Source organism: Myotis davidii, unplaced genomic scaffold (assembly GCF_000327345.1).
Source record: "Myotis davidii unplaced genomic scaffold, ASM32734v1 scaffold526, whole genome shotgun sequence".
Taxonomy (NCBI): domain Eukaryota; kingdom Metazoa; phylum Chordata; class Mammalia; order Chiroptera; family Vespertilionidae; genus Myotis; species Myotis davidii.
In genome coordinates, this window is record NW_006296797.1 from 562,987 (window position 1) to 575,468 (window position 12,482).

At 39.8% G+C, this 12,482-nt stretch overlaps 1 protein-coding gene across 1 annotated transcript in view; it reads left to right on the forward strand.

Moving 5' to 3' along the window:
- Positions 1–8,878: 8,878 nt before the first annotated feature.
- HMCES (5-hydroxymethylcytosine (hmC) binding, ES cell-specific) overlaps positions 8,879–12,482 on the forward strand; it is a 12,212-nt gene continuing 8,608 nt past the window's right edge. Inside the window, exons 1-2 of the mRNA XM_006772501.2 lie at positions 8,879–9,058; positions 11,023–11,148. Of these exons, the coding sequence (XP_006772564.1) occupies positions 8,879–9,058; positions 11,023–11,148 (306 nt within the window). The remainder of the gene's footprint in view (positions 9,059–11,022; positions 11,149–12,482) is intronic.

The window sequence follows — 12,482 nt, forward strand, 5'->3', positions numbered from 1 at the left end:
CCTGCATATAATTTCTGACTCTCCAAAAACTTTACTAATCGCCTACACTTGACTGGGAGCCTTGCTGGTAACAGAAACAGTAGGTTAACATATTGTTGCATGTTACGTATATTATAAACCATATTCTTAAAATACAGTAAGCCAGAGAAAATAAAATGTTATTAAGGAAAGTACATTCACAGTGTTTATTGGAACAAATCTGCATGTAAATGGACCCATGCAGGTAAAACCTGTGGTGTTCTGGGTTAACTGCGTTTGGTTTGGTGTATGCTCCGTCTCTGAGATGATATTTAAAACCAGCCTTTATTGGACCCCCGTTGAGAACTACTCTGGGCCTCACTGGAAGGAGTTTTATTGGTATCTTTCAATCTTGCAAGATGATTCATATTCTTCAGGCTCAATTTAAATGCCTTCTTTATACAAGGCATACCACTCTTAGTGCATGTCCAATTTACATGAGCCTTGTATTTGAATACATTTTTTAAAGGCAGCATCTTTCCCACCACACTGATCATCAGGGTCATTTGAGTATCTTAAAAAAAAAAAAAAGGCCTCAGCTGGGTGGCTCAGTTGGTTGGAGCATCATCCCATATATCAAAAAGGTTGCAGATTTGATTCCTACTCAGGGCACATACCTAGGTTGCTGGTTCAGTAGGGGCACATATGGGAGGCAACCAATGGATGTTTCTCTCTTGCTCTCTCCCTTCCTCTCTCTCTAAAATCAATAAACATATCCTCCGATGAGGATTAAAAAAATTTTTTTTCTTTGCTCAGCTGGTGTGGCTCAGGAGGCAGCTGATCAATGATTCTCTCTTATCGATGCTTCTATCTCTCTCCCTTTCCCTTCCTCTCAAAAAATATATATATTTAATGTTTTTCCTTTTTAAATAATAATAATATTTCCATGCCCCTTACCAGTCATGTTGAATCAGAATGTCTAGGCCTAAGGCAGGATTAAGACTAGCTAACTTAAAACACCTCTGATGTTTCTTGAAGGTTGCAGAACAGAAGTTTCTGTTCTCTCTGCTTGTTTTCAGTCTTTTTATGCTTATCTTTTATTGAAGCTAGATGTATTTGGTTTGGTTATCTGAATTGCATTCATTGTGTATTCACCTATTGTAGTGTTGGAGTGACCAATAATTTATAATCGTGTTTTTGTTCTTTGCTTTATTTTTATTATAAGCATGCATGTGATAAAAATGCTTCATTCCAGAAGTTAATAGTTTCTCTGTGTCTTTTGTTTTTTAATTTAAATATTAAATATCCTTGATATGTTTTTAAAAACATGATTATTTCCATGCTGGATTTTTCTGTGTGATCCATAATGCTTAAATGGCTTTATCAAGCTGATTATACCAGTGCTACATACTCTTCAGAACTCTTGTGATAATATGGTAGTCAAGACTCATCTCTACATTGTAGGGATCACATTATTTTAAAATAACCTAATAGCATTTATCTTTTTGATTGAATGAAGCCATTTACATGAAATAGTTTATTCTTGCCCAGCTGTTGTGGTTCAGTGGTTGAGCATCGACCTATGAGTCAGGAGGTCATGGTTTGATTCCCAGTCAGGGTATATGCTGGGGTTACAACAGGCTCAATTCCCGGTGTGGGGAGTGTAGGAGGCAGCCGATCAATGATTCTCTCATCATTGATGTTTCTGACTCTCTCCCCCTCTCCCTTCCTCTATGAAACCATTTTAGGAAGATTTTTTTTAATGAGAGGATAATCAAAATAAAGTGAACCTTGACTGGGAGATAAAACATGTTTTCAAAGAAGGTATACAGTAATTTGAAATGAAAAGAGAGAAGAATTAAGTGTATGAGACTTACTCTTTTTCAGCTTTTTTTTTTTGGTACTACCTCTTTAGAATTATAGAATGAATGTTAGCTGGAAGAATAATTTTGTTAAACAGATGTAAAGGCAGAAGTGTAGAAAGATTGTGACTTGTCTAAGGTTACCCAGTTAGTGATAGATACAGCTGGGACTAAGGTTCAGACCGCTGACCCCACTTGAGTAAATGCTTCCCGGAACTGGGAATAGGGAAGGTTGGAGGCAGGCCCTAGCAAGTTTAGACCTCCTTTTCTGTCAGTGGTATGAATTTGCTTATTGATGTAGTGTTTTGACTCCACATCTCTAATAAATTTTATTAAGATTGCTAGGCTTTCCTAATTTTGATAAATAGTTGGTTTTCTTTTTCTCAAACCTGTAAATTGTAAAGCAAAATTAGAACTATTTCATCAGTTCATTTAATCCATATCATCAACGGCCAGTACATATGTATAGATTGCAACATTTACATTTGAAACCAGTGGTTTGCAAATTACTTCCTCTTTCATTTATCTACCTCAGGATTACAAGCTGTTCTGGTCACAAGTCCAGAAATGTAGAGGAAAGATGAGTAATACTGAGCAATATTTTCAGTATTTTGGCTTTGCAGCTACTTTTTTTTTTTTTTAAATGTTTTTATTGATTTCAGAGAAAGGAAGGGAGGGGAGAGAGAGATAGAACCACCAATGAGAAAGAAACATCTGTTGATCTTCTGCCTCCAGCATGACCCCTATCAGGAATGGAGCCCACAACCCAGGCATGCGCCCTGACCAGGAATCAAACCATGGACCTCCTGGTGCATGGGACAGTGCTCAATCAACTGAGTCATACTGGCCTGGCTGCAGCCACTTTTTATTCATTGTTCCCAGTAGAGGGCGGCCTCACGTTTGGGTTTGATTTACAATTATCCAGTGAACACACTCAAGTTAAAGGTGATCACTGGAATTTGTAAAAGTAAAGGTTTTTCAACCTTGGCACTATTGACGTTTTATGTGGGATAATTCTTTGTTGTGGGAAGCTATCCTGTGCATTGTAACATGTTTAGCAATATCACTGGCCCCTACCCACTAGATGCCAGTTGCATCACCCAGATTATAGCAACCAAACACAACTCCTGATAATGTCAAATATACTCACTAGATGTTGCGCATCCCTCTCCCGACCTGTATCAGGTTTTGGTGGTGATGGTGGGGGTGGGTCGGTGTCAAAATTGCCCTATGTTTAGAACCCCAGATTTAAGAGTGTTGTCTTGCAAATTTCTGATGAGACATCATTTATTTGGCCATATATAATGTTATTTATTTTATTCTCATTCTGCTTTGAGCAGGGGTCCTTTCTGCTTGGAAGGCACATTGGATTCTGGAAGAGAGGTTAGGGTTAGGTTTACAAAGGCTCTGTTTTCACACATTTTTTCTTCTTCCTATCCCTGATGAGAGTAATGTAAGGTTTGTAAGGTTTACATCCTCTATCCTACCATTTCTTCCAGGGTTTCCTTTTTTTTAATTATACTGAACACTTATTGTTTTGTTTTTCTTTTGGCATATAATTGTCAACCAGAGGTCACTGGTGTTAATTCAACACAAACCAGGATCCCCAGTTTGGGGTATGGTGAAAAGAGAAATCTTATTCAGTGCAAACAGCTCAACTATGACACAGCACGTCTGTGAAAAGGCATGGCTGTGTGGTGGTCCTGGGGCCAGGCTCCTCTCCAGGTGGACAGCTCTGCTCTGTCTTAGCTGGTCTGCTCCAGCAAGACATCTTCAGTGTTTCATCTTTGGTGTTTCAACTCCAGGCAGGCAAAGGCAATTGTCAGTCTTTGGTGGAAAGAGAAGGTGTGCTTTTAGAGCCAGAGGGGAACTAACTTAACCAGTTAACTGCCACACGCCCAAAACAGAAACCATCCCCACATGCCATGATATTTTGAATTTAACTTAAAAAATCAATTTGCAATGAACATTATAAAAATAAATATATTACTCACAATTTGGGTGTGCTTGAATATTTTCAACTGAAAATTCTCACGAAAAATGATTTTAAAGTTGGTCAGGGCTACCACTTAGGGAAAACTTTTTTTTTTTTAATAGACGTGCATGGCTTGTGGGGAAGGGCCACCGCTTGAGTCTGCAGGCGCTTATTGCATACAATGGGTTAAGTAGACAAGAAGTCCCGCTACTGGTCCCTGATTGATCTGCCCTCATGCAAATGAGGATGCCAAATCTTCACAGTTCAGTTGGTCCAAAAGAGACAGTCCTGATTGGTTAAAATGGAACTGCTTTGATTGGTGGATGAAGAAGCTGGATATAGTTGCACAGCGCTGATTGGACGGGGAAATCCTCAGTCTATTTGGTTGAAAATAGGATTCCAGGTATTCCTTTTTAAAAAATATATATTTTATTGATTTTTTACAGAGAGGAAGGGAGAGGAATAGAGAGTAGGAACATTGATGAGAGAGAAATATCGATCCGCTGCCTCCTGCACAGCCCCTACTGGGGACTGAGCCTGAAACCCAGGCATGTGCCCTCATCAGGAATCGCTCTCTAAAATCAATAAAAACATATTTTAAAATAAACAAAACGAAATGTTCAAAAGCAGCATTTTGAGATGAGTTGTAGTCAGTGCGTATCCATTCTTTGGTTAAGTGTGGCAGCTAAATAAATCTGGCCCACCCGTTAGATGCGAGCGTGCGGGAAGTACGTACGCGAGATGTACTCACTTAGCTTGGGCCTGGGGTCGTTTTCCATCCGTACTCCTTTTTTAAAAAAATATATTTTTTATTGAATTCATAGAGGAAGGGAGAGGGAGAGAGATAGAAACATCAATGATGAGAGAGAATCGTTAATTGGCTTTCTCTTGCACTCCCCCTATTTGGGGATCAAGCCTGCAATCTGGGCATGTGCCCTTGACTGGAATTGAATCTGGGACCCTTCAGTCCGAAGGCCGAGGCTCCAGGTCCTCCACGAGGATTGGCTCAGGTGGCGAAACACAGCGCAGGCAGGCAGCTTAGTGTGGGCTTCTCCCTCAAGTGAAGTTTGTGTGAAAGGCCCCTGTATAGAAGTGGCTACTAGGCTCTGTTTTTTAAATTTGAACTCAGCCACTGGGAGCCTTTCTTAGTAGATATTTTCTTTCTCAGGGTCCACACAATTTACCTAGGTTGCCTCTGTCTTTAAGGGAGGAAAACACACACACAATTGATTCTCATTTATAAATTCTGTGTTTGCAAATTTGCCTACTTGCTAAAATGTATTTGTAAACCTCCAAATATACTATGTTACTTTTAAACATGGGTATATTTGTCATTCATGGACAATACAGGTGTTGAACATTTGAGTCACCTAATTGAATAAGACAAAGCTCTTAAAAAACAAACAAAAATGAAGCTCTACCTTTGTGTGTGTGTATGTGTGTGTGTGTGTGTGTGTGTGTGTGTGTGTGTGTAGCTCTATCTTCTTGTTTCAGCTCTTACACTATAAACAAGTGTCCTTTTTGCAGTCCATTTAGTGTTATGTTTTATGCATTTGTGATTTCACTGTTTAAAAACTGTTCCCAAGCATAGTCCTGGAGTGCTTGCTGGCTAGTATTCCCAAGTGTAGGAAGGTTGTAATATGCCTTTCAGAGAAAATACATGTGTTAGATAAGCTTCATTCCAGCATAATTTACTGTGCTGTTAGTCATGAATTCAACATTAATAGATCAGTAATATATGAAATAGTGTCTTTAAACAGAAATACACATTAGACAAGGTGACATATTAATCAGTTGATGAAAATGTTGTCACCATTGGCTCATGGGAAACAAGCCCTGCATTTCCCCTAAGAGCAGCAGATCAGTATTTGCTAATTCAGTGTTTGCAGCAATGTTGTAGATGTAGAACCTGTCGTGAATAATGAGCCTGGAGTATGTGTATAGAAAGGGGATTGACTATTCAGACAAGATTTTGAAAGAAACAGGACAGGATCTTACCAAGAGCACAGTGGAAGGATTAGCTTTAATTAAAAGGGAAGCTCTTCTTGAGACACCACTACTGATGATGATGATTCCTTTCTTTTTTTTTTTAATATATTTTATTGATTTTTTACAGAGAGAAAGGGAGAGAGATAGTCAGAAACATCGATGAGAGAGAGACATCGATCAGCCGCCTCCTGCACATCCCCCACTGGGGATGTGCCCACAACCCAGGTACATGCCCTTGACCAGAATCGAACCTGGGACCCTTCAGTCCGCAGGCCGATGCTCTATCCACTGAGCCAAACCGGTTTCTGCGATGATTCCTTTCTTGACTTTTCTCATTCTAACTTTTTTCTCTCTAGGTACTTTTTCTTGGACTCTACTTTCCCCTCAGTTCTCTTTTTGTACCTCTAGGTTAAACCCCGTGCTTGATTTACTCCCTTAGAAACTTCATCCTAATGGCTTTAAGTCACCTTTATAATTCTAACCTAAAAAAATACTCAATTGCAATTTGTATGTGTATTCCGTGCCACACATTTTAATGATTCTCCAAGGCAGGTATTGTTCACTCTATTTTGACAGAAAAGGAAAGTTGAGGGTCCAGGAAATTGAAACTAGTCCAACTTCGTAAATAGCAGGAATTTTTTTATACGAGTCTTACAAAGGCCTTATTTTTTCCTCTGTGCCAGAGGTTGGCAAACTATGGTCCTCAGACCAAATCTGGCTCACTATCTGTTTTTGCAAATAACGTTTTATTAGAACAGATCCAAGCTCATTCATTTGTTCTTTGGCTGTTTTCTCACTACCAGTGGTGGCAGAGTTTAGTTGCTTGAGTCATTGCAACAGACTATATGAACTCACAAAGCCAAAATTATTTACTATCTAGCCCATTACAGAAAAAGTTTGGTGACCCATTTTCTCTATCATGCTGCCTCTCTCCTAAGTTTAATTCTACATGCTTTTTGGACATAGTAAACGGCTCTATTTGGATCTTATTCTAGTGACTTAAAATAATCCTTAATTATTTTTAAAAATTGATTTGAGAGAGAGAGAAACATCCCTTTGTTGTTCCACTTGTACATTTATTGGTTGCTTCTTATGTGTGCCCTGACTTGGGGATTGAACCTCGGCTTATCAGGATAACACTCTAGCCAAAACCGGTTTGGCTCAGTGGATAGAGCGTCGGCCTGCGGACTGAAAGGTCCCAGGTTCGATTCCGGTTGAGGGCATGTACCTGGGTTGTGGGCACATCCCCAGTAGGGGGTGTGCAGGAGGCGGCTGATCGATGTTTCTCTCTCATCGATGTTTCTAACTCTCTATCTCTCTCCCTTCTTCTCTGTAAAAAATCAATAAAATATATATATATTTTTTAAAAGGATAACACTCTAAGCTACCTGGCCAGGGCCAAAATAACCTTTATTATGTTCACTAGTGAGAAATTAAGACAAAGCATTGCAGATATTGTTTGTTACTTCCCTGAAGTCTGGGGTCTCACCTGAAAAGACTTGTCATCTGGGGCTAGAATCATCTAGAGCAGGAGTTAGAAAACTAAAGCCCTCTGACCATTTTTGTAATAAAATTATATGGAATACAGCAATATCCATTTAGTTACCTACTAGAGGCCCGGTGCACGAAATTAATGTGTGTGTGTGTGTGTCAGGGGAGGGGTCCTCAGCCCGGCCTGCACCCTCTCTCAATCCAGGACCGCTGGCTCCTATCCACTCACCTGCCTGCCTGCCCGATCGCCCCTAACCGCCTCTACCTTGGCCCCTGCTGCCGAAGCTTCGTCCAGATGTTCAGCTGTCCAGTCTAATTAGCATATTATGCTTTTATTATTCTAGATTGTCTATGAATGCTTTGTCCCTATAACAGCAGTTATAGTTGCAACAGAGACTCTCTAGTCTGACAAGTATTTAATATCTGGCCTTTTATTTAAAAAAAATTTGCAAACTTCTGATCTAGGGGCATCTTCACTTATCTGGCAGTTGATAACCTGTGGCTGTTAACCTGTGCTGGTAGCCAGAGTACCTACATGTGATCTCTCCACACAGCCTGGGCTTTTTCACAACATGGCAGCTCAGAGTTCCAAAAGCAATGTCTCAGCAAATAAGCAGGAAGCTGACTTCCTGACTTAACCTTAGAAATCATAGTGTTACTTGTGCCACATCCTGCGAGTCACAGCCCATTCAGATTCAAGGGAAGGGAACATAGACTCCAGCTCTCAAAGGGGGAAATGGGAAAGATTTTTCAACCACTTATTTAAATTGCCATGTCTAGACTTGCCGCTACAATCAGAAACTCAACATGTGACCTTTCCCCAACTCAAACCCTTCAGAATTTTTGTTCAATAGTGGCATCATTATTTCAGTTGTCAGGGACTGAAAACATAATCATCCCTGTTTTATTTTTCCAGTTGCACTGCAGTTTCATTTTTCTATCTTTTAAATGTCTTTTATTTTCACTACTGTCACCAGAGCTACTGTATCATTATCAGATCCCTGGACTATTGTAGTAGCACCAAAAATGTACTCTCTACCATTGGTTTCTTCCATGCGTACTATGCTATGCAGAATAGTGTGTATGTGCACTTTAATCTGTAAATTTTATCAAATTCTCCAGGGCCAAATGCCAAAAAAAGTATAACAACCATGTGTTGGGGGCCAAAACTGCCCCCACATTTGGGAAATTTTAGAGGGACTCAACATATAAGGCATATAGGGGCTAAGCTTTATAACAGTGAAAAGATACACAATAGAATCAGTAAAGGGAAAAAAAACACAAGTAGAAATCTGGAAAATTTTGTGTACATACTTCCTTATGTTCTCTTCTTGTAAGGGGAAAAACTAAGCACATTCCTTAATAGACACTAATTAAATGTTTGTAGGAACAGAATCTCTTTATATCCCCTATTCTACCCAAGCAGAATGTCTTACATTCCCATAAATATAATTGCTAAAGAACACAAGTTACATCATGATAAATTACTAAAATTGTTTTCAAGTAGAATCTTTCCTTTTTAATAATCTTTTCTCTATTATTTGTGTTTTGATACTAATAGTAATGTAATGCATATGCTAAACTTGGTTTTTAAAATTTTATTATGTTCTCCTCACTGGGTCATATTAACCTTTGGCAGGGTGCAGACTCATCTGAGCGTATCATTGCTCCTATGCGATGGGGCTTGGTCCCATCTTGGTTCAAAGAAGATGATCCTTCCAAACTGCAGTTCAACACGAGCAACTGCCGTAGTGATACCATAATGGAGAAACGGTCCTTCAAGGTTGGTAGCTCATCTAGGGAAAGGTACTGTTTATGAACAGAGCTATTAGAGCCTTAGGTACCTGAAAAGTAAAATAAGGTTTTCTTAGGTCCCGCTCTTAAGGTCCCGAAGTGTTGACTGCTGTTTTATTTATTACTGTGTAATAAACCATGCCAAAGCTTGGTGGTTTAACAAATCAACTATATTATTTCTTATATTTTGTGGGTTGACTGTGCTCAAGTAGACAGTTTTCACTTGTGTAGTTATAATCAGATGACAGCTGGGGCTGGATGTCTAAGATAGTTTCTTTTTTTATTTTTTCAGAAAGGAAGGGAGAGGGAGAGAGAGAGAAACATCAGTGATGAGAGAGAATCATGGATGGGCGCCTCCTGCATGTCCCCCACTTGGGATTGAGCCTGCAACCCAGGCATGTGCTCCCAACTGGGAATCGAACCTGGGACCCTTCAGTCCACAGGCCAATGCTCTATCCACTGAGCCAAACAAATCAGCTAGGGCTAAGATGGCTTTATATATATATATATATTTTTTTTTTAGTTGATTTTTTTACAGAGAGGAAGGGAGAGGTAGAGGAATAGAGTTAGAAACATCAATGAGAGAGAAACATCGATCAGCTGCCTCCTGCACACTCCCTACTGGGAATGTGCCCGCAACCAAGGTACATACCCTTGACTAGAATCGAATCTGGGACCCTTCAGTCTGCAGGCCGACACTCTATCCACTAAGCCAAACTGGTTAGGGCTAAGATAGCTTCTTTATCCATATGTCTGACATCCCAGATGGCGTGGGTAGAGTAAGTGAAAGCCTTTCCAGGTGCACAGCTGGGATTGTCAGGGTAGTCAGGCTTTTTACATGGCTTCTGGCTTACCAAAGCTCATGATTCAAGACAGTAGGGCAGGACCTGCAGGATTTTGTGACCTAGCCATGGAAGTCATATAGCATCATTTCTATGGCATGCTATTGGCTCAGCCCAAAATCAGTGTGGGAGGGAACTACATGGGAGATGAATACTGGGATGATTGGTTCATTGGGGAACCAACTTTGGAGACCAGCTACCACAAGTGCCTATTTGTTAGAGAGCTATTGCTGTTGTGTACATTTAATCTTTTCAACATCTGTGTGACGGTGACTTTATACATGTGAAAACTGAGGCACAGAGAAATAACTACTCTAAGATCACACACTGGCAGATCCAACATTATTTTTTTATTTTTATTAAATATATTTTTATTGATTTCAGAGAGGAAGGGAGAGGGAGAGAAAGACAGAAACATCAATGATGAGAAAGAATCATTGATCAGCTGCCTCCTGCATGTCCCCCACTGGGGATCGAGCCCACAGCCCAGTCATGTGCCCTTGGCCGGAATTGAACCTGGGACCGCTCAGTCCACAGGCAGATGCTCTATCTACTGAGTAAAAACAGCTAGGGCGATTATTATTTTTAAATATATTTTTATTGATTTCAGAGAGGAAGAGAAAGGGAGAGAGAGATAGAAACATCGGTGATGAGTGAGAGTCATTGCTTGGCTGCCTCCTGCATGCCCCCTACTGCAGATCGAGCCTGCAACCCGGGCATATGCCCTTGATCAGAATTGAACCCCAGACCCTTCAGTTCACAGGCCAACATTCTATCCACTGAGCCAAACTGGCTAAAAATCAGACCCAAGATTTTTTTTAATGTATAATTTTTTATTTTTAGAGAGAAAAGGGAGAGGGATAGATAGAAACATAAATGAGATGAGAGAGAGACATCATTAATCAGCTGCCTCCTGCACACCCCCTACTGGGGATATAGTCTGCTACCTGGGTATGTGCCCTGAGTGGGAATTGGAACCAGTGACCTCTTTGTTTCCTGGGTTGATGATCAACTACTGAGCCACACTGCGAGGCAGACATAAGATTTTAACTCAAGTCCATGAAACGTGATTCTATCACTAAGACCGTATCTTGTTCACATTTTCCCTCAGGTGCCTCTGGGAAAGGGAAGACGCTGTGTTGTTCTAGCAGATGGATTCTATGAGTGGCAGCGATGTCAGAACACAAGCCACAGGCAGCCATACTTCATCTACTTTCCCCAAATCAAAACAGAAAAGGTATCAGCAGCAGCACTCACAGTAAATATTTAGAAAGATTCAGAGGACTAATCTAAAGAAGGGCATTTTTTTCTTCTCTCATAGTGTTTTATTGATTTTGAGAGAGAAACATTAATTTGTTGTTTCATTTATTTATGCATTCATTAGTTGACTCCTGTATATGCCCTGACAGAGGATTGAACCTACAACCTTGGTGTGCCAGGATGATTCCCTAACCAATTGAGCTACCTGGACAGGGCCTTCATAGAGTTTTTTAAAATTAGTAGCTTTATTGATTATAAAAGTGATATAATTCACTTTTTAAAATTATGCAAGTCTGATTTTTTTGTATATTTAAAGTTGTGCAACCATCACCACTATTTTTAGAAAATTTTTAAAAATAAGTTTTTATTGATTTCAGAGAGAGGAAAAGAGAGGGAGAGAGAGAAACATCAATGATGAGCAAGAATCATTGATCAGCTGCCTACTGCACACCTTCTACCCGAAACCCGGGCATGTGCCCTGACCGAGAATCGCACTGTGAGCTCCTGGCTCATAGGTCGATGTTCAGCCATGGAGCCACATGGGCTGGGCTCTTTTCTCTCTCTGGGATTCTAATTACACATGTGTTAGAAAATTTGATATTGTCCATAGTTTTTGGATGTTCTTTTCTGTATGCTTCATTAGTTTTTCTTTGTGTTTTAATTTGGAATTTTTAATGACCTATTTTTTTTTAACAGCTTCAGAACCTTCATTTATTTTTACGAATTGATAAAATATATTTTCATTTTATTTGTATTTTTTTTCTGAACCATTTGAAAGCAATGGTATCTTATCCATCAGGAACTTAGCGGGTGCCTCTTCTTTTATTTTATTTTTTAATTTTAATCTTTATGGCTGAAAGTATTACATAGGTCCTCCTTTTCCCCCTCATTTACCCCAAGCCCCACCTCCATCCCCTCACCACCCTATGGTCTGTGCTACTATGATTCTTTCTTTTTTTTAAAAATTAAATCTTTATTGTTCAGATTATTACAGTTGTTCCTCTTTTTTCCCCCCCATAGCTCTCCTCCACCCAGTTCCCTCCCCACCCTCTGCCCTTACCCCTCCCACTGTCCTCATCCATAGGTATACAATTTTTGTCCAGTCTCTTCCTGCACCCCGACACCCCTTTGCCCCCAAGAATTGTCAGTCCACTCCCTTTCTATGCCCCTGGTTCTATTATATTCACCAGTTTACTCTGTTCATTAGATTTTTTATTCACTTGGTTTTTAGATTCACTTGTTGATAGATATGTATTTGCTGATCATAATTTTAATCTTTACCTTTCTCTTCTTCCTCTTTTTAAGGAATAC